The sequence below is a fragment of the Notothenia rossii genome (genome assembly GCF_949606895.1).
Source record: "Notothenia rossii genome assembly, chromosome: 1".
NCBI lineage: Eukaryota > Metazoa > Chordata > Actinopteri > Perciformes > Nototheniidae > Notothenia > Notothenia rossii.
This window is the reverse complement of record NC_136912.1, coordinates 1,974,154-1,997,757: the sequence shown is the minus strand read 5'-3', so window position 1 is coordinate 1,997,757 and position 23,604 is coordinate 1,974,154. Positions and strand designations below refer to the sequence as shown.

At 41.3% G+C, this 23,604-nt stretch overlaps 1 protein-coding gene across 1 annotated transcript; it reads right to left on the bottom strand.

The window, feature by feature from the left end:
• Window positions 1-1,345: 1,345 nt before the first annotated feature.
• LOC307024936 (uncharacterized protein) lies at window positions 1,346-23,112 on the bottom strand. The gene is made up of 2 exons (XM_079659445.1): window positions 22,615-23,112; window positions 1,346-3,419 (listed from the first exon to the last, which is right to left on the bottom strand). Exons 1-2 carry the CDS (start codon window positions 22,910-22,912, stop codon window positions 2,050-2,052), a joined length of 1,668 nt encoding a protein of 555 aa, XP_079515571.1. The 5' UTR covers window positions 22,913-23,112; the 3' UTR covers window positions 1,346-2,049.
• Between the last annotated feature and the right edge of the window lie 492 nt (window positions 23,113-23,604).

Genomic DNA, 23,604 nt, shown 5'->3' with positions numbered 1-23,604 from the left:
ATCTGAGTCAGCCGAGCCGTATCTGGCCGTGCAACACTCACAGTGTCACATACTATATGCAGAAGTATTATTTTAAGCAACACATTAAGTTGAGGAAACATTCGAGTCAAATGTAATTAAAGTCAGATTGTGTCTTAGACGGGGCAGTGATATCATAAACCTGTTAATGTACGCATTCAAACACTTGTTCTGTTACCAGCTGTATTCACCTATGTGGCTTTTATCCTGGATAAAGTGTTTAAGTCATGGATGTTTAAAGTTTAACTTCTTCATATGTCTTACATTATAGTTTACTTTTCATTCAGGAAGTATGACGAGCTGCGCTGTCAGTACGCTTCTACATGTTTGTGATATTTGACCATGTTTATGTGAAAACTAAGAACTCTCACTGGTTCAGAACCTTTTTCCTTAAGTGAGTCTCTTTTCTTTTCTGACTTTATGGGTGTGAGCCTCTCCGCTCACACAGGGTTCAAATAGGGACGGAAAGAGCAGGTTGGTTGAACACAGGCGTTTATTAACTCCAAAAACAAATATACGCGGATCTCAAATGTTGCCCGGGTGGGAACCTTCACAGGTCCTTTGGCGACCTTCCAGGATCCGGCTGCCACAATGGGTATTTCACTTTATATCAAATACATAACAATAAGAGTGCAGAACATCTAATACTCTTCAATCCAGAACAATACAACTGCAGGAGTATGGTTAAAGCGAGATGTTTGCATGCAATTTGAGCCGATTTGGGCAGAATCCAGCAGAGTGGATCGTGCTGTTCATCCTATGTAATCTATATGTAAAGAAAACAGTCTAAATATTTAACATAAAGCTGTGAAACAGTCTCAATAATTGGCAGCACAAATGGAATAATATGATACATATTGAGATAGGAAGTTATAATATCTTAAGGGAAGAGCTTCAATATAAAAAAGTACAAAATACAAACTCTTTTGGCTCCTTCCTGTCTTTCTACTGGGTCTTTCTTGGCTTTGTACTGGCTATCTTCTAGCTCTATTCAGGGTTTTGGATTTTTTTTCTAACTCTATCCCTGATCATTTTCAGAACCTGAAGGCTCTATACAGACTATCTTCTGGTTCTCCTCTGGATCCATACACTATCTCTTGTCTCTGTCCAGTGAATTACACTTTGTTACTGGAGCAGGTAAAGCATACAACAGACACTTTCAGCATTATCGGAGCACGAAGTGGAAGCTTGGATGAAACACAGCAGACTTCTAAACAATGAACACCCGCAACTTGGAATAAATAAAGTAGGGTTTTATGCGTTCTAATATTGCAATGCAAACCCATGATGTAATGACAGTAATTCAGAATAATGTAGTCATTGAATGCTCATTTCAGTAGATTTAATCAAACAAAACATAAACATATTGGACATGGCCTCAAGACTGTAACCACATCACATTCTGTTGAAATAGTCAATTACTAGCCATATCTTACACATTGCTGTTTTGAATCATGAATGTGTGGATGACAGTTGAACTGGATGATGTAACATTTATGCCATCTGCTGGAAAGAAGACGTATCGCTCTGTTGGCGTCGTTTAGACAACAAAAACAGAGTGAATCTCTCATTTCATCAACAATCTTTGAGTATAGACACCGTCCTGCAGAGAGCACACAGCCCAACAGCACGTCTTTGGTCTAGCATCACTTTACAAAACGTTTGCATTAAGACACTAAGACTAGCTGGTCCCTTGTATCGGTCAGTCCACCTTAAATGAGCAGCGGGTGATCAGCAGGTGAAAGGCAGGACACGGGAACTTGGTCCTGAGGAGATGTAACGATTATTAAACAAGAAAGTTGTCGAGTCAAGGGGTCAAAGGAATGAACATTTGAGATTATTAGTGAATCGGTTGCAGGTGGGTGAAATCAGGCTTAGGGAGTAACGTATTACATGTAACGGCAATAGGTCATCGGGACACAAAATAGACAAATGTATTCCCTTACAGTTACAGACGCAGCTGAGGCCAACACACGTGTGTCTTTTGAAACGATTATGCCATTTTAATCTTTTGTCACAAACATAGCAGCTCTATTCTTCCTCTCCTGTGTGGACCCTCATGTGTGCCTTTAAACTTCCACTCTGTGAAAAAGCTTTCTTACAGACTGTACAGCTAAAGGGTTTCTCTCCTGTGTGGACTCTCATGTGTCCCTTTAAATGTCCACTATGTGAAAAAGCTTTCTTACAGACTGTACAGCTGTGTGGTTTCTCTCCTGTGTGGACTCTCATGTGTTCCTTTAAACTTCCACTCTGTGAAAAAGCTTTCTTACAGACTGTACAGCTGTGTGGTTTCTCTCCTGTGTGGACTCTCATGTGTTCCTTTAAACTTCCACTCAGCGCAAAAGATTTGGTACAAACTGAGCAGCTAAAGGGTTTCTCTCCTGTGTGGACTCTCATGTGTTTATTTAAACATCCACTCTGTGAAAAAGATTTGGTACAAACTGAGCAGCTAAAGGGTTTCTCTCCTGTGTGGACTCTCATGTGGTTATTTAAACTTCCACTCTGTGCAAAATATTTGGTACAAACTGAGCAGCTAAAGGGTTTCTCTCCTGTGTGGACCCTCATGTGTTTAATTAAACTTCCACTCTGTGCAAAATATTTGGTGCAAACTGAGCAGCTAAAGGGTTTCTCTCCTGTGTGGACTCTCATGTGTGACTTTAAACTTCCACCCTGTGCAAAATATTTGGTACAAACTGAGCAGCTAAAGGGTTTCTCTCCTGTGTGGACTCTCATGTGTTCCTTTAAACTTCCACCCTGTGCAAAATATTTGGTGCAAACTGAGCAGCTAAAGGGTTTCTCTCCTGTGTGGACTCTCACGTGTGCCTTTAAACTTCCACTCTTTGAAAAAGCTTTCTTACAGACTGAGCAGATGAATGGTTTATTTTCAGCACTACGTCGTGGATCACTGACAGATTCACGTCTATTTTTCAGTGAGTTTGAGCGTGATGCAGGTTCTCTGGTCTCTTTCCAATCAGCACTGTCTTCAGTGTCAGGTTCAGAAGAGTCTCCAGGTTCAGGTTCAGAAGAGTCTCCAGGTTCAGGTTCAGATGAGTCTCCAGTGTCGTCCTCAGTCTTTGGTTTTAAACTGCTCTCTGGATCTGAGTTCTTGGCTGGTTCTGGTCCTAGCCAGTCATCTCCATCAGCTTCTGTTTCCATGTGTTCAGTTTGTCTTTGATGAGGCTGAGAGGACTGAGGTTTCTCTTCATCTTCACTCTTCACAGGGTCAGGAGTGAAAGTGGACTTGGTGATATCAGCCTTCTCCACCTCCTGACTGACCCTGAGTTCCTCCTGTTCCTGCTTAATGTGTGGGGCGGGCTCTGGGTCCTCCTGGTCCAGACTGGTGCTCCACTCCTGCTGGTCAGGGAGAAGCTCTTCTTTAACCACCACCAGCTGCTGGACGTCTGCAGGAAACAGGAAACACACAGTCAGAACAAACTGTTAAGTGTTGGCATTTAAAAATCTAATCACCATTACAATGGGAGACATTTTTCAGCCCTAATTAATGCCTTTGTTTTTACATTTTCACATTATCTTTCTTTGTCCCACTTAATGTGTATTTTTGTTGTCTCAATTCACCTTATGTAGCCCAGCCCCTTTGAAAATGAAAAAGGGTTGTTTTTTCTTCTGGCGTAGCACTAGCTGCAATAAACAAGGAATTGTATTTGGGATCGTTCACAGATACACTACGCCTACAGTATAGAATTAAAATACTCTGTTACAAATTAAAATCCTGCATTCAAACCAAGCGGCAAACTCAGGGCAAGAGCCGGGACACCAATACGGAAGTGCCACACACTGCAGTTCATCTAGTGGCCAATAGGAGCAGTCTGCAGAAGGTAGCAATTTTCTTAGACCCCCATGTTAAAATGCCCAACTTTACAACAGAAATAAACATGTTTACATCGTGGTTCAAAAAACCATATTCTCTGTATAGTTAGATCCCCCCTTTGTGAATATGGATTTGGGGGGTGAATCTTTTCTCAACTCATCTGTTTAATTAATATTAAGCCTTAAAGTTATGCATATATTAGGGCGTGGTCACATTGAGTGACGGCTCTGTCAAGTGACTTCTGCTGCTAGCTTCTTGTCTCCCTGCTAGCTGCTCCGTGAAGCTAGCTACAGGGACTCTGCCTGCTCAGTTCATCCAGGGAACACAACCTGAAGCCGGCCGTGGTTGTTTGTTCTTCATGCTTATATATATCGTACTATTGTACGCACAGGCACAGGCTGCTCGGATGCCGTGTTCCTTAATTCTCACTCCACCCCCTCGGTCTTCTGACATCACATAATTTTTTAGGCTTGAGGTGACGCCTCCCAAGATGACAGCACGTTGATTTGTTTTCTGTCTCTGTTAGTGTTTGTCTCATCCTCGTTCTTCTTGTGCATACTGACATTTTATAATTTTTATTTAGCTTTTTAGACCCGTTTTTAAATTGGTCTGCTGCGCTTTTAAAAACGTTTTAAAAGCTTGAGTTTTTGGGCTGTTTTGTGCCGGTGCCTCGCTGTGACTGGATTGTTTGCTCTCTGCCTGAGCTTTCGCTCCTTCGGACTCTCTGCCTGAGCTTTCGCTCCTTCGGACTCTGGATTGCTGTCTGTCCTGCCGTGCTGTCGGGGGCTGATGCACCTGAGCTGCGGATTCACCTGAGCTGCGGATCCTGAATTGGGTGTGTTAAGGCACTATGTTGCCTAAAGCTACCCTTGTGTTCGCTTTCTTCCTGGGATTAATTGTCAGACCGCATGTCGGCAAAAGTGACAGGTTGCCTCCCAGCAATATCTCTATTCACTTCGGACTTTCAGATGTTGGAACCTCTGGAGCGCTGACTCCATCGGATAGTTTTTACCAAAAGCTGATGTTTCATGGCACGAAATGCGCTCTCCCGTTGGCCCTATTTACTCTGGACTCGCTAATATCGAAGGATTGGAGCAGCCCCGCCCCCCCGAGGAGTGACGCGTCCAGAGCCCATGTGAAAAAATCCTCTTCCAGACTGTTAATATTGTTACTGCTACTACTCTCTGGTAACGTTAACATTAACCCTGGTCCTGAGTGTTTCTCTGCTTCCTTGCATAATTTGCCAACTCCGAATGAGTTTAGCTGTAGGTAGGCCTGTCGCGATAATCGATAAATTGACTTATCGTGCGATAAATAAAAATGGACTCGATAACTTTTCTGAGCTCGATAAATTGCCGTTTACATAAAGATGTGACCAGCATTTTGGCCTGGAGCGCTGTGGCTGCCAGGCGCGCTGTGAGGGGCGGGGCTGACACACAGCCAGGTCAGGACACTCCGCGTGCACGTGCAGCAGCGTAGCAGCCAAATTAATAATATAGCGACAAGCGGGAGACAACGTGTGACTTACTCGCGGGGAATTTAAAGTGAAATGAAATTGGTTACAAAACCTTACTACACATCTCGATTCTCCGGTGTGGCAGTATTTTGGATTCAAACCAAATCAACGAGGCGAACCTACGGACTTGAATGAGCCGGGCGGTGTGTCGCATTGGTTTAAAAAAGGTAGCGACAAAAGCAGGCAATACCACGCATTTTAAACCACCTAAAACACAACCACCCCATTCCGTTTTCCCAGCTGGGAGCAAACACGGCAGCTGGAGATGGAGAGCCCCCGCCCGACAATGCAAACATGTTGGTGTTCCTTGCTCGAAAACTTAGAAAAACAGATTTGGATATGGCCTGTTGAGGCATCTGGGTCTTTGACAGTGGACTGTACACTTGACTGTAGTTTTAAGGAGTTTTTTTTTGCTTGTGAGACAATGAGTGCTCATATTTATTTATTTATTTATAAAGCTCTCTCTCTCATATATATATATATATATATATATATATGAGAGAGAGAGCTCTGTTTTCCAGCCTGACTATTTAATTTATTGTTTTGGTTGTGTGTGATTTAATTAATTTTTTATAATTTAATTAATTTGTTTTATTTATGAATTTATATATTTTAATATTATTTCACATTTCATTTGCAATGTTGAATGTTCAATAAAAAGTTATGTTTGAAAGGATGTACTAGAATTATTATTATATATTATCATTATGTCTAAAATGGTCTTAAAACGGTGCCGACAATATAATCGTTTATCGCAATAATTTCCAGAAAAATTTATCGTCCAACACAATTCATTACCGTGACAGGCCTAGCTGTAGGCAATGATTGGGTTTTCTGCATGTTAATGCTAGAAGCCTAGTGCCCAAATTAGATGTTTTCAAGACCTGGTTTTTAGTTGCTAAACCTGAAACCTGGTTAAAACCGTCTGTCACTGACACTGTTATTCACATTGATGGATATAATGTATTCAGAACGGATCGTAAGGGCAGAGCTGGTGGTGTTGCAATATACACTGCTGAGAAACTACAGTGCTCAGTCCTTCACTCAATTTCAATTCCAAGGCAATTTGAGTTGCTAGCAGTCCAAATAACTATAGCAAATGCTCCTCTCACTGTTATTGGCTGTTATAGGCCTCCATCGGCCATCATGGATGCAACTACTAGCCTTACTGAATTGTTGTCTATGTTTTCTTCTGAAATCATATTAATGGGTGATTTAAATTGGGACTGGTTGAGTGATAAATCTTCACAGTTTAAGCAGGTTTGTGATTCTTTGAACTTAACTCAGCTTATTGATAGTCCCACTAGAATAAACCCTGCCAAACCCAATAACGATACCCTTATAGATGTCATTCTAACAAATGCAGCTCATAAGTATGTGTCTGTTGGTGTTTTTCCTAATGATATCAGTGACCATTGCACTATTGCTTGCGTTAGGAGCACTAAGTTGCCCAAAGCCAAGGGCCTTATTGTCCTCAGGCGCTGCTTCAAACACTTCTCTGAGCAGGCTTTCCTACACGATCTGGCGGAGGTTAAATGGCACTTCATAGCGTTAATTCCATCTGTTGATGTTGCCGTCCAATTTTTTATTGATCACTTTTTATCGATTATTAATAGACATGCCCCCCTTAGAAAATTCAGAGTCAAGAATAGGAACACTCCATGGTTTACTAGAGAACTATCTGATCTAATTCATGATCGAAATAAGCGATGGTCTTTAGCTAGAAAGTCTAACACTAGTGATGACTGGCTTCTTTTTCGTGTCCTCAGAAATAAATGTTCAGCCCTTATTAAAAAAGCTAAAGCTGATTACTATCTGAGCTTAACCACTGATTGTTTTAATGACCATTCTAAGTTCTGGAAAACAATTAAATCACTTCAGAACAAGAAAGTTTCTAGTTTCCCACAAAAACTGAAGGTCAGTGATTATTTTATTTCAGATTCAGATGGTATGTCTAATGCTTTCAATGCTCACTTCAAAAAGGCTGGTCACATTTTTGATGAGCAAAGTCATGACTCTCTAAATGGTCGTACTCACAGCCCTAGTCAAGAGATGAGCTCCCCTGTTTTTGATTTTGCTTCTTTCTCGGTCTCTGAAGTCTTACAGGGTTTGCACTCAATTGATCCTAAAAAGTCTGCCGGGCCTGACGGCCTCGACCCATTCTTTTTAAAAATTGCAGCTCAGATTATAGCACAACCAGTAACTGATATTTTTAATCTCTCCCTGTCCACTCACACACTGCCAGCTCTGTGGGAGCAAGCTCTGGTATCGCCCCTCTTGAAAGCTGGTGATCCCACTGAGTTAAATAATTATCGTCCTATCTCAAATCTTTCTGTGTTATCAAAGATTCTTGAGTCCCTAGTTTCTACTCAGCTAAAACTTTTTTTAAATTCACACAACATCCTTAACCCTATGCAATCTGGATTCAGATCAAAGCACAGTACTGTGACTGCCAGTCTGAAAGTCTTAGATGATATCAAGGCTGCTTTGGATAACAAATCTGTTTGTGTTGCATTGTTTATTGACCTAGCCAAAGCATTTGATACTGTAGATCACCACATTATGTCTAATGTTATGTTGGTGTCTCGTTTCGGTCATAATGCCATTTGTTGGTTTCAGAGTTATCTAACCGACCGTACTCAATGCGTCAGGTTGGGTAGCACTGTCTCTGACCCTGTCACCTTGGAGAAGGGCGTTCCACAGGGCTCTATTTTGGGGCCTTTGCTCTTTTTATTATATGTAAACAATATTTGTAATCAGATGCAATTTTCTACCTATCATATGTATGCTGATGACACTATTGTATATTCATGTGCTCCTTCTCTGGACATGGCCGTTTCCAATTTAAAATCTGATTTTATCACGCTGCAGCATGCACTTCTTGATTCCAAACTGCTTTTGAATAGTAAGAAAACCAAAGCAATGCTTTTTGCTCCCAAGTCAGCGTCCTCTTGCCTCTCCATTGACACCCTTGATGGCGTCTCTGTGGAGTTTGTTGATATCTACAAATATCTTGGCTTTTGGTTGGACAGTAATCTGAACTTCAAACACCATATCGAAGTTCTAACAAAGAAATTGAAATTCAGTCTTGGCTTCCTTTACAGACTTAAATGTTGTTTTTCAACTTCATCCCGTAAAAGGTTGGTCTCTGGCTTATTCCTGTCCCAGCTGGACTACGGTGACACCATTTATAGATTTGCCTGTCCCACTGTCTTGGCCAAACTTGACCCACTCTACCATGCTGCACTGCGTTATATATCAAATGCACCCTATAGGACTCATCATTGCACACTGTATAGCCTAACTGGATGGTCCTCACTCACTATGCGTAGGATGCAGCATTGGTTTTTATTAATGTATAAAGCCATTTTAGGAAATCTTCCACTCTACATATGAGCCAGATTTGCTCCAGTTTGTGACTTTTACAACCTCAGATCCAGTGCCTTGATACGGTTCCAGGTTCCTGCCGTGCGGACTGAGGCTGGAAAAAGGAGTCTCTTTTATTATGGTCCTTGGTCTTGGAATGACCTTCAATCACGCCTCAAACTGACGGCACTTGTTTCTATAGCCTGTTTTAAATTGAAGTTGCCAGAAGTCCTTACCACCAGCTGCTCTTGCAGTAATAAGTAGTGCCTTTCTTACTGTCCTAATGTGCACAATGTAGTAACTGCTTTTTTTCGTCTTTTGTTTTCTTAGTTATGTTCTCTGTATTTTATATGTTTGTGTTATGTGTAACGTTGCTGCCTTCTTGGCCAGGTCAGCATTGTAAATGAGATTTTATCTCAATGCTTTTTATCTGGTTAAATAAAAAATAAAAAATTGTGACTCGCTCTGCAGTTGAAACAGACGGTGCATGAATGCGGTTTTGCGGTAAGTGAAATTTGAGTACTTTATTTATGTGTTAATGATTTTAAATCAGCTTCGTAATGAATGTTAAGGCTTGGGTTAGCGTGCAAGCGAGTTGTAGCTACATCGGTACTAACAATGCTAATAGTAGCCTCCAAGTTAAAATCATAGACTGTATATATAAAAGGTTAAAACGAAATAGACAAGTGTTAAGCGTTAAGTGGGATAATACTGTTGAACAAACGGTTTCTGTTTGAGGTTGATAAAATAAGGTCATCCTTGTAACTTAGAGAGATATTTTATTATGTAGGTAGGAACTGTATGCATCGCTAAGGTTAATTTAAATTGGCTGTGCTCAAGTATGTAGACAAGCCAACGTTTAAGTAGTGTATGTGAAATCCACCTCACAATAAGATGTGTGTATATTACAAATAATAATGTCATATTTCAAGATGGTTAGATATTACAATATGGTTGGTTGAGCTGGAGTTCATTATTGAGCTTACACGTTAACGTCACAGTCATCTGAAGAACAAACCCAAATATTGCGGCAGTAATCTTAAACAAAGTGCCGCGAGGGACTAAACAAGAGAAAAAACACTGGACGCGCAAAAACTCAGTCTTTCCAAAAGTATGCGTTTGACCTTTTATTTCCAAAGCCAAAATGCAATATCCCATATCCATGTGCGTATATCCTTGTATGCGTGCGTGCGTGCGTGCGTGCGTGCGTGCGTGCGTGCGTGCGGTCAACAAAACATTTCCTTCTCTAGCTCACTCCCCCATCTATTACCAAGTGCGCAGGTAAAAGCAACCGGATATAAGCACAAACGTCACCACACAAATCCAATGACACACCCACCACCTATAGTGACTCAAAAACCATGTATCGTAACAAACACAGAAATGGCTTCATATGTGGCTCCTACATTTCGGCCCCTAATTATATCAACATAATAATTACACAACTGGAAAATGATGTAGGAGACAATCAAGGATAAAAACGTCCTTTGTTAAAGTGTCCTTTTCTTCTTTAGGCAAAAAATAGAAAATATATATATAGTTTGTTAGGGGTTAGTGCTTCCAAGTCATTGGGATCTGTGGATGCTCTTGTTATGGGACGGCTGTTGTTCTTCACAAAGAACCATGTGAAGACACTCTTCATCAAGGTTCTGTGCCTTCAGGCTGGAATTCAGAACCTTCCTCACATAGCTGATCAACCTTTCCCATACTCCTCCATGATGGGATCCAGTAGGGGGATTGAAAGTCCACTTTATTCCTTTCTGAAGGAGGGTGTTGTTGATTTTAGCAATATTCAACCTCTCTATTGCCTCTGTCAATCCACGCTCAGCTTTGAAGAAGTTGGTTCCATTATCTGAGCGTAATTCCAATACTTGTCCACGTCTTGTGATGAAGCGTCGAAGAGCATTAACAAAGGAATCTGTATCCAAGGATGAAGCAACTTCGATGTGGATGGCATGTGGATGGCTCTTACTGTTAAGCATGTGAAGAGAACACCATACTTTTTAACTGTACTCCTTCCTCGCTTGGCCTTAAAAGGTCCAAAATAGTCAACTACAACACGAGTGAATGGAGGTTAATCTGGAGAAACTCTGTCTCGAGGTAAATCTGCCATCTGCTGCATTCCTGGAGCTCCATTTAGTCGCCGACAAACAATACATTTTGACAGGGTTTTCCTTATGGCCACATTAGCATCAGGAATTCAGTATCTTTGTCGCAGGCTAGATAGCATGTGGTTACGACCACCGTGTCCCACATCTTGGTGTACTTGCCATAGAATGATGTCAGAAATGTGAAGATCTTTTGCCAATATAGCTGGATGTTTAGATTCTTCAGAAATTGCTGCTCTACTGAGACGTCCTCCCACTTTCAGAACACCTTCTTCAAGTACTAGGTTGAGCTCGTAGATGTGACTAGTCTTTTTCACACCTTCTCCCTTTTGCAAGCCTTTGATTTCATTAGGAAACCTTTTTATTTTGGCAAAAGCAGATCATTTCTTTCTCAGCTTTTCGGAGGTCCTCAATAGAAAGAAAGCCAGAGACCACCTGAGCCTTGATAGTCTGCATTTCCTTTTTTATCTCTCGGTCTGGTTGTTCTTTATTCAAGCCAGACTGAGCAAGAGTCAGACTCAATTGCCAGATTGTCAGATGCCACAAAATGCACTTGCTGTCTCTCCAAAATCCACCGGTTTTAGGCATCTGTCAACTTTAAACTCTTCGAGATTGCAGAGCTCCTTCAGCCAACTTTTCCACTCTTGTGCAGCTGAGGCTGGTATAATATCATCCCAACCAAGTTCTCTTCTGCAAAAGTCTTGAAGAATAATCTTGGCTGATAGGACCACAGGTGCCAATATTCCTAATGGGTCAAATATTGAGCTGACCATGGGAAGGATCCCTCTTCTGGTTATGGGTTTGTCCTTGATCATGATCTTGAACTTAAAGACATCTGACTCAACACACCACTGTACGCCCAATGCTCTTTCCACAGGGAGTGTGTCATTATCCAAGTCCAGATCCTTAACTTTTTTCGCTCTCTCCCTCGAAGGTATAGCAGCAAGCATGATACGTCTGTTGCTAATCCACTTTGTGAGATGAAAGCCCCCTTGAGCACAAAGTGCACAAAGGTCATGATAGAGTGCCACTGCCTCCTCCTCTGAGACCATAGATGTTAGACAATCGTCAACATAGAAATTGTGCAGGACAGTGTTGATTACTTTGGGGCTGAACTGCTCCCGATGGTCCTCTGCACACTTTCTAAGGGCAAAACTAGCAGAATTGGCGACGATGTAGCTCCAAATAGATGTGCAACCATTATGTGCTCTTCTAAGTTCTGATGATGTTCTTCTTCCCTGAGATTCAGTTTGTTCATCAGCCACCCATGAAAGAGCCTTTTCCATGTAAGCTGAAACAATGTTCTGTGCATTACCAAAATAGTCCTGTAGCAAAGCCTTTGCTTTGGCATATCCTCTGTTATGTAGGGCTGCAACAAACGACTAATTTGATAATCGATTAATCTATCGATTAATGAAACGATTAATCGACTATTCGGACTGTACGCCTTTCACAATTCCTCAAACGCTCTTATTTAGCCATCAACTTTTAGATTTAGCTTGAGGTTGTTTTAGGCATGTGGAAACTAACAATGAAGACAATAAAGATGAATACTTGATTCAAAAATACATATATTATTAAATTAACTAAACACATTTTGAACAAAATTGACATTGCTTTTTATTTAAATCAAAATAAATAATATTTCACATCAAAAGAAAAAACTGTGTTTTAACAAATCGTATTAAATAATCTGTAAACAGAACTGTGAACAGAATAGCTGAAACTTTAACAAAATAAATAATTCAGTTACCTCTAATCATTAACCCATGTTTGTATCATTGAGTTAACTCTGTGTTTTGCTGCTAGCATACATAACACCTGACGTGGAAACGTTACTCGTGGATGGGGCTACAGAGCTACTAGAAAGACAGTCGAACCCGGTGCATTCCTCCGTCTGAATGTGGAGCACTTTTGCTAAATGTTTAGACAAACTGCTCGTGTTACCGCCCTTACATGCTAAACTCTTATTGCACTTTTGGTAACGAGCATCGAGACGGGTAAAGTTTAACCACACCTTGGAGCGCGTTCTCTCCGCCATCTCTGCAGTGTGTTGCTGCATGTAGCAGCTGCGTGTGTGTAAACTGCCCCGCCCCCTCGCACACAGACGGGGGAGAGAGATCTCGTCTGATCGAAAATACATCATAGACGCATTTGTCTTTTTGCATATTAGAAACGAGTTGGTGACACTAAGACTGCGATATAATGTTTATGTAGCAATAATACATGAAATATATTTTTTAAATGTCTCCAGTACCGATAAAAAGACCTATAACGTTGGAGCTTAACGGCGCGTAAAACACACGTGATGACGTCACCAACGAATAACGACTGAATTAGTTGGCAACTAATTTGGTAATTGATTTTAATCGATTAAGTCGATTAGTTGTTGCACCCCTACTGTCATGGGCCATATGCTGACAGCTTCTGAAAAGCTCCAAAGGCTGCCCCCTGGTGTACTGTTCGAGAAAATACAGGCAGTCTTTAGGGTTGTGAGTCTTCTCCTCAATGCTGTGCTCAAAAGCTCTTATGAATGCTTGATATTGAAATGGAGAGCCATCAAAAATCTGAATTTCTCTTTTAGGCAGAAAAGAAAGAGACTGTTGCTGAACCAACATGGATGTTATTTCATTTTTTCTTTCCAAGACATTAATTAAAGGATTCTGAGCACTGCTGCTTGGTGCCAGTGCTGATGGGTGATTGCTTTGGTGCTGTAACTGTGGATGTGATTGTTGATGTATATTGGCCTCTGAGCTTTTTGTGGCTTGATGTTGCAGATGTCCATATTCTACTTCATGTTCTCTGTGTGAAAACTGTACGTCAGACTGGCCACCTGTAGGCCTGTTTGTGTCAGGCACAAATGTTTTTGCTCCAGCACTGAGTGTGTTTTCCTTTCGTCCCCTTTCCAAATAAGAATGCATGCCATTGGGACACAGATGTGTTACTCCAGCACGAGACCTTCCAGAGCGCCTTAACACATTCATTTTAGCCCTTGATGCGGCTATTTCCACTTCCACTTCCAGTTGCTCCCTCTTTTTCCTGAGCTGTTCCTTCTTTTTCCTGAGCTCTTCCTCTTGTTCATCCAATGCATGCTTGTCTTTTAATAACATTTGTCGTGCCATGAGAGCGGCCATGTCAGCCTCAGCTTTGATGCATGATGATGTAGTTGAAACACTGGACCTGGTTCCAGCAGAGCTCCGCTTGCAAGACCCAATGCTTCCTCTGTTTGAAACACTGTCGCTTGGTTTTATTTCATATTGTGCTTCAGAAGTTTCAACATTTTCCCAGATTGTTTTGAAACATGACATACTTTGCTGGTGTTCATCAGATATCTCAATTGAGGGAGCATGTGCAATGGTGCTGCTCGGTTGTCTCCCAGTTTCAGAAAGCCATTGCTTGACATCGTCGATAAATCCATTATTGTATTTCAGTGTCTTGGCAAACCATACATTTTGTTTTTCCTGTTCGTCTGCAGGAAGAAGAGGAATTACAGACTTGTGTAACAGGGTGGTTTCTTTAACCAGTCGAATTAAATGTTGAGTTTGTATTTGTGAGGCGTTGTCATCCCTTTGCATGAGATCCTTCATTGTTTTAATCACACTTTTCATTTTTTGAACCTTTGATTGACGTTCCTTTTGAAGCTTTTCCATTTTATTTGCCAAAGCCTTGGCAGTGAGTATCGACTCTCTCTTTTGTTCATCCATTTTTGCCACATTGACATCTGAATTTGATCCACTTATTGACATATCCTTTTAATGTTTTAATGAATGAACAACAAATGCTCCAATCCATACAACCTCTAGCGGCACAAACCAACACACGCAAGCAACAAGTCAGTCCCCAATGGACATGCAGCAGTAACTTATTCACACTGTGTTCTAACAAACATTTACACAGTATGAATGAAGAAGTTACATACCGCTAGCTCCTTATAATGTCGAGATGAGGGGTGGGCAAACTTTTTGGCTCGGGGGCCACTATGAGTTCTAAATTTGACAGACGGGCCGGGCCAGTAGCAGATCGGTAAAAAAATATTTAGCTGTCCACTCCTCATTATACACTCGGCACTCAACGTTGACTTTTCTTTTCTTTGGTCCACTCATTGTTACAGATGCACGTTCAGAGGTGAATTAGGTTCAAAGGTGAATTATTGCGTCATCGTTTGCGTCATGACGTAACCGTTTACGTGCCTTCTTATGACCCACACGGCGTTTTACGATTAAATTAAAGAACTACTTCTCCAGCCTTGTACCTTTCTCCAGAGTGCCGTGGTGAATTGTTTATTAATGTGGTTCAGTTGCATTACTGCCCGCTGCAGTGCTGCTCGTGCACCGGAGTTTATTCTCCCGTTAACTCGCGGCAGCGGCCGCTGTAAAGTTTTTATTGTCTGACTGTCACACAAGCAGCTGATAAATATCCCCCATCCCCATCAGTGAATGTGTTTTAGTCTGAAAGCTGTTTGGCATCACAAAGCTGTTATGAACGTTTCTCTGCCATTCTACAGGTGATGTTAGCATAGCAAGCTAATCAGACTATCTTGACTACTTGTTGCTATCATATTGTGGCATAAGCCGTTTTCACACATATTTTACCAGCGTAGTTTTCGTTATGATTTTACTTGTGATGGCCACATGTAGCCCATGTATTGATTCCATCCGATAGTTGCAATAACACAAAACAAAAGAAAAACATCTGCCTCTTCACAATAGTCAATAACAGTGAACGGATGGTTATTAAAGTAAGGTCAAATAAACAGAATCACACTAAGCCTGGTTAGTGTTGCCTGACTTTATATAAGTGTTTTTATAAGTGTGTGGTCGCGTTCTAGTCACTTTGCTCAGCGCTACTGCTTGTTACAACTTGTATTCGCTGATCTTGCCGGGTTGCCGAGTGGGGCCAGCTGAGAGAATAGACCTGACTCCAGCAAAGGTAAATGATGTCTAGTGCGCCATCTAGTGGGATCAACTGAAATGCCGGGTATTGCAGGAAAAAGGCAAAATGAATGCGGTCTTTACTATAATTTGGACAATTTTGTACCAATATTCGGCGGGCCGGATTCAAAAGCCCAACGGGCCGTATATGGCCCGCGGGCCTTAGTTTGCCCATGCCTGGTGTAGATTGTCCTTCAGTCTTTATCCTCCCAGCAGTACGGTGAAGTTTCCTTAAGCCGCTCTCAGCGTTTCTGCCAGGGGGGCGTCTTGACGCCCTTATTCTGCTCGGGACGCCCTGAACTTGAGCTGAGGGCGTCCAAAAATATTAATAATTCGAGAGAAGATCGAGAGTTTTTATCGCTTGAAATAACGAAAAGGAAAACAGAGGGACATGGACATCCCTCTGTTGGAGGGGCAAAGGAGTCTGGTGGGATTCTTTTCGGAGTATTGAAGAGCGTTTCCCCGACATCGGCGGCACCTGCTACAGGACAACACGGAATGTGCGTGATTTGGACGCGATGAGCGGTGCTAGTGGAGCACGCATGTGAGCTGCGAGCACCAGAGCCTCGCAGCGGCGAAACTGAGGCTCCGTGGTAAACTGTGGTAACATGAAGAGACGTTTGGGATCCGAAAGAGCCGGCGCTTTAAGAGAGCCGAGCCAAATGATCCGGCTCACTAACGTAAAAAGACAGAATCTATAAGGGACGGCTCGAGTCAAAATTCAAGCACCATCCCCCCCAACCCGCTCTCGGGGTGGACGCCCTCTCAGCCCTGGTCTGGCGGAAACACTGGCTGCTCTCCAATACAGCGGCAAACACAGCGTTTCAATGTTTCCTTTTAATTCAGCAGCGTCACAGATCGATCCTAGGAATCTCTGTATCCTCAATTTCCGTAGATCCACGCTGTGGTACAAGTTTTTTTGTTGACTTAATATTGCGGCAGTAATCTTAAACAAAGTGCCGCGAGGGACTAAACAAGAGAAAAAACACTGTGGACGCGCAAAAACTCAGTCTTTCCAAAAGTATGCGTTTGACCTTTTATTTCCAAAGCAAAAATGCAATATTCCATATCCATATGCGTATATCCTTGTACGCATTCGTGCGGTCAACAAAAAATGTCCTTCTCTAGCTCACTCCCCCATCTATTACCAAGTGCGCAGGTAAAAGCAACCGGATATAAACACAAACGTCACCACACAAATCCAATGACACGCCCACCACCTATAGTGACTCAAAAAACATGGATCGTAACAAACACCGAAATGGCTTCATATGTGGCTCCTACACCAAACCTTGTTGTTTTTATTAATTGCATTACCAAATGGGTATCAAATAAACAGTAAGCATTGGTAACACAACTTTAGAGTAAAATAAAAAGGACCCTGACTCGGACAATACACAATCGAACATGTTCAACAGAAGATAATCAGTTATATTGTTTGTACACATGGTACTTTACATACTGTATATATCTGTTTGTTTAAGGTGTCCAGGTGATGCAGACAGCCTGGACCAGAGTGAAAGACAGAACTGGACTCCTCACAGCAGTGAACTTCAGCACAGGTACAAATACTCTTTTTTCATACTGTACAAAGAATCAAGAAAGATATTGGTTTAAAGAAATGAAGTATTGACACTGATATACATTCCATTAAACAATACTAGATCACCTACACATCAGTTAAGTTGAGGGTTTTTTCCATCTAATTCTAGTTAATGTGTTATTTTATAGTTTTGATGTCTTCAGTATAAATCTACAAAGCAGAACCAACTTAAATATAAAACTTTGAATGAGAAGATGTGTCGAAACTTTTGACTGCGTCAAATACTAGTGTATATCTCTCTCAAAATATATATTCCGTGTATATATACATATTAGGTCTGTCAAGTTAACGCGTTAATAGCCCCACACACACACACACACACACACACACACACACACACACACACACACACACACACACACACACACACACACACACACACACACACACACACACACACACACACACACACACACACACACACACACACACACACACACACACACACACACACACACACACACACACACACACACACACACACACACACACACACACACACACACACACACACACACACACACACACACACGATCCTGCGATATATATCGATATTTTGTTTCCCGAGAAAGTATCGATATTTCAGCCGCGGGTATCGATACATTAACTCCCATTCAAATCCCCCGTGTTCCGCCTGGCACTCTGCTCGCTGCCCATTCCCCCCCGTTCGCTTTGCATGAAGAGCAGTTAGGTCAGCCAGCCGAGCCGCTAGTGTCGCTGTAGAGCATTTCTAGATACACAGACGCCGGTGTCTTCTTCTCGCAGTGAGTGCGAAGCGGTTCAGGAGAATGGTGGCAAACATTAACCACACTGGAGAGGGTCTTCTCTACCGCCGGAGATATCGGCCCAATCCCAAACCACTCCCTCGATGGAGTGAACTCCGTCTGTAGCCACACTCGCAGCTCAACGAGGCTCCCTCCTATCAGATGGAGGGAGTAAATACAGCAGCAAGCTTTGGGACGGCCTCCCCTCTCTCCGGCAGAAACAGGAAATGCCGTAACTGTATGTAACAACGGTTTCAAATCAGCATCTCTTAGACAAAAAGTTTAAATGAATAACTCATATAAAACTCCTAACATCTTTCATTGTGTTTCAAAGCTCTTTTAGTTTTAAACCTGATGTTTATAAGCTTCTTAGTTTTTGCAACGGTCTGTAAATATACACAACTTTATAATAAAATGCACACATTTACCTTTTTCTAGACTAAACACAGGTATGATCCTAAGTTAAAACATATGAGGTTATCATGAGGTTGTTAACATCGCAGTTTATCAGTGGATGTTTGCTGGAACTACTTGTTAACAGCTTGACAGCAGCGGACACACACAGCACGACTCCGGTCAGGTAGAGACCGGTCTCAAGTCAGCACCGCTGCAGACTCGCTGTTTTAGGCCTTGATAGCCCACTCCCCCTCCATACCGCTCCACACTCGTAGGCGGACCCTCCGAGTCTACGCGCAAACGGAGGGGTAGGGTGTAGGGGGCGGTTTGGGAATGGGCCATCGTCACTGCTCAGAGAAGTGCACTTCTCCCAGACCACGTTGATCAGATTATATTCCTGAACAAAAATCTGAAGACAATGTAGATGCAGTTATGTAGAGAGGAGCCTTTCTGTTTAGTGTTTTTGGCTTAAATGTTACTCCTTTGGACTTGAATTATTGGCAGGTACATTTTACATTAACTGTTGTTCTTAGTGACTTGAATTATTGGCTACCTCATATTCTGTGTTAAGCTAAAAATGCTGTAAAAGAATCTGTTCAGAACAGGCCACCTGCTGCACCTATTAATTGTCCATTGTGATACTGCACTTTATGTACTTACGTTTCAAAGGCTTGTAAGCTACAGTTGGCACTGTTTCAATAAATGAAACAAATTTTCTCACCACATCTTTTGGGTCATTTTGTCCAGCATTTGCATATATTGTATAATTTATGCTTTCAGTTGAATTAATTCAATCCAAGTCAATGGAACACACAAGATGTCACCAAAATCACACTGTCCCTTTAAAATCTTTCAGAAAATGATGTAAGTGTATCGAATCATATCGTTGGCTGAATATCGTGATATGTATCGTGTATCTCCACACACACACACACACACACACACACACACACACACTTTAATATTCAAGAGAATATTTGTCATTGTTCAAATGAAAAACATTTGCATAAAGTACATTTGTCCACTCATATGTTGATAAGCGTATTAAAAACGTATTCCTCTAAGGTACATTTAGAACAGATAAAAAATGTGCGATTAATCGCGATTAATTATCGACAATCATGCGATTAATCGCGATTAAATATTTTAATCGACTGACAGCCCTAATACACACACACACACACATATATATAGATATATATATATATCTATATATACAGAATATACTATAAATACATGTTGGCAATAATTGATTGAGATTTTACATTAATTTATATTAACGTTTTACGTACTTAATGTTGACCTAGTTCCCCTATTCTTTATCAAGTAACATTTTAGATGTGTTTAATTTATTATTGAACATATTTATTTATTGATTTCTTTATGAATTATTCTCACGCCATTTCAATTAATCCAAAGTATTTGTTTTTATTTGCTTTTACACATTTAAAAAGAAAAGGTGAATAAAGAAGCACATTAAAACTAAAGTATCAATGTATGTCACATTTAACCAACTAGTGCCTACATGTATGGGTAATATTTAAATCAGTAAAATGCATATTATTGAATCCATGTATTTTTTATAAATATATTTATTTTGGTAGGTTTGCTCTTCCGTAATACATTTTAATTATTATAATAAAGTACATGTGTCTAATAATACTTACATACTTTTACTTAAATAAGATAAACTTAAAGATATGAAATGCTTTTAACTTGTAATGGAGGATATTCAGGGCTCGACATTAAGGACTGCCCGATGGCCCGGGGCCATCTAGTATTTAGCTCGGGCAATGAAGCCTCACCTGCTGGTTGCCCGATCGGGCAATCTATTATGCCAGTATCATGCAGCTCGCGGATCCAGTAATGAGTGAACCGACAGTAAAACTAAACATATCTATAACTAGTTACTTTAGTTTGAGAGCTAATTAAATAGCTACGTGTGACAGGGCCGTGGGAAGTAGGGGTGCTGAGGGTGCTGCAGCACCCCCTGGTGGAGGACAGGGGATCTGCACTTCCACAAGATATAATACCAAAAAAAACGAATTTTCAACCTTGATGTAACAACATTCATAATTAAGTAAAGATAACACCCTTTTTTCAACCCGGTTACATTTTCCATTTGCCCTGTACGATGGGCGCTGCAGTGATGAAAGTGAGGGATGTTGGCTTATCAGGTGCCCGCAGCTCACAGCCAAAGTGAGAGAGAAAGAGAGAGGGGATACCGCGGGGATACGTTATCTCAGTGAGTCTCAAACGTTTTGATCACAATTTATGTAAACAAATATTTCCAAGGTACACCTTTATAATTATTAGGATAAATCAAAACAGGTTTGAAATCATTCCAATGTATACTATCGGACAGTAAACCAAAAATATCGTTTAAAACTGGAGAGATTTAAAAATATGCCTAAATAAATAAATGTTAACTGGTAAAATAAGATATGAATGAACAATACAAATAAAATAAGTTACATTTATTTGTTATTGGCTATGGTAGGTTATTGGAAATGTTCACATACTTATTGGATTAATAAAATGCAAACTGATCTGTTGTACCCCCTAGATCAGTCTCTAGTAATTGGGCGCTCAAAGTGCACCAGATTGAAGCATTTGACTTTAAAATGCTAAAAAAATCTTCCCAGGGGGACACCACCGGACCCCCCTAGAGGATGTGAAGTCCACCCCTCCAATTAAAACATGTTACAATACTAAATAAATTTGAAATCTTGTTATATAAGTTGTCCACCATGTCAATATGTTTCTCTGTTGGTAGTGTATTGGTCTTTTGTGTAGGTTTTTCATTGCCAGCTAAAATCTTGCCTATATGGCAGCACATTGGTCAGAACCAGCCCTGGTGTCATCCCCACAGCACCCCCCATTTGAAACATGTTCCCACGGCTATGACGTGTGATATTCTAACCTGAAGTGTGTGTTTTGTCCGCTCACCGCTGCATGTGATTATGCAGAGCTGCGTGTCGACTCGTCAGCAGCAGCTGATCTCTCTCTCCCGTCAGATTAGTCACTCGCGTTTATGTCCATATCGATCAGATCCAGCTAGTTCTAGCTAATGATATGACTACCTGCTTATTAAAAGACACCGTGACCTAAACAATAAGTGTGGCTATGCAACCGGGTGAGGCCACAAAGTATAGCGCAGCATTATGCATTTGTTTACATGCTTACCGGAACCCTGAGGCATTACCAACAGATCAACGCACAATCAACCCACACAGCACATCTCTTTCTCCACATTAAGTGTTACACATTAGAATGGACTATTCTTGTCTGTCACATACTCTTCTTGTCTGTCACATAAGTGGCGCAACTGAAGTGGTATTGCGCTAAAGAGAAATTATTTTTGACCGAAGAGATTTAGATTTGCCGGCTAACGGGAACTCTGACGTCGCCATTTTGTGTGCTTCGCGGATGCACTCGGCTGCTCGGGTCTGCTCGGTCAGCTTCTGGATGAGGAGGCATTCCTTCGACCAACTTACAGTAGATAACATTACAAACATTTTTAACAGGGGCCATAATAGCGTAAATAATGTTTGTTTTGGCAGTTATAGCTGCATGTAATGTTTTCTACTTGTTTACATCTGGGAAGGCATTTGCCTTCAACAGATGGAAAGTGTCTTGACAAACAACTTAAGTATTTATTATAGCTATGCAGGGCATGCAAGCGAGCAAACACAAACAAGTGAAATGAAGAATAAAATTGAAATAGTAATATTGTGGTGGTTCATCTTATAATTCAGTCTAGAGAATGCACCAGACAGCATCTAAGACCTGCAACAATCTAAATGTTCTAGGGGGAGGCCCCCCAAACTTTTTGTGCCATTTCGTCCGCGCTCATTTTTTAGGGCAATCTCTATTGGGCTCAGGGCCATCTGTAAATTAGCTTAGATGGCCCACAGGGCCACTCCCAAAATCCTTAAAGTCATGCACTGATATTCACAGTGTGGTGTTCGTACTTTTACTTACCTGCAGCAAGTGCTGCTAAAGGGTCTAAAGTGTTATTAATGTGATAATAAAGTGCTACTGAAGAGTGTAAAGTGTTAATTAAGAGTAAAGGGAACAGACCTGCTTTGTGTATCCGAAGCTGAGGCTGTGAAACAGCGTCCAGTAGCTTCTGGAGTCTCTTGTTCTCCTCTTTGGAAAGAGACAGCTCCTCCTCGAGCTCTGCTACTGTTTGTTCAAACAGAGCAAATATCTCTTCATCAGCAGCAGTGAGTTGCTGCTTCTTCAACGACAATAGCATTTGGACTTTACTCATGTTTACTAGATCACCTTTTCCTGCAGACTCCGTTAAACACACCGTTTCTCTCTCCGTCAAAACTCTCAATCTGACTAGCGTTGCTAACGTGTTTCCAGCTAGCATGCTAAGCTAGCTCCTATAGTCCGAGGTAAACGCTCCAGAAAAAAGAGCACAGAGTCCATTCAGAGGTTTATCCAAACACAGAGATGATGGATCAGTAGAGCTGGAGCTCACACACACTTTCTCAGGAACACAGAGAGAGAAAGAGAACCGTAGCGACGATACACCACCTCGATCCAGGTTAGAAAGAGCTGGGAACTTCACTTCTTCTTCTTTCGTGTTTATTGGCGGTTGGCAAACCAACTTGTAGGTGCATTACCGCCACCAACTGGACTGGAGTGTGGACAAGAGCCTAAGCAGAAAACAATAAATAAAAGAAACAAAACAAAGAACCAAAACTCTAGATTATTTTTAAATGTATCAATTTCTAAGAGAAATTTAATAATCTCACAATATATATTGCCTGATGTTTTCCCTAACAGCCCTGATAGTGACAAGTCATGGAATTTTGCTTTCTTCAATGTCTGGAAAAACACATTTCTCTGAGTACTATATTTCCTGCAAAGCAGTAAAACATGCTCAACAGTTTCTGTCTGGCTACAGTGTGTACACTTTCCGGTTGGATGCTTTCCTATTATACTTAATGTATGATTGAGACCTGTATGACCTATTCTCATCCGAGAAATGACATTTTCCTCCCTTCTTTTAAACCCCACCTTCCGTCCATCCCCCACATACCTTTGAATTTTAAGATG

Coding starts and splice junctions, on each gene's coding strand:
- LOC307024936 (XM_079659445.1), bottom strand. CDS start 22,912: ATGCTAGCTGGAAACACGTTAGCAACGCTAGTCAGATTGAGAGTTTTG. Junction 3,420..22,614: donor GCTTCGGATACACAAAGCAG/GTCTGTTCCCTT, acceptor TGTTTCCTGCAG/ACGTCCAGCAGCTGGTGGTG.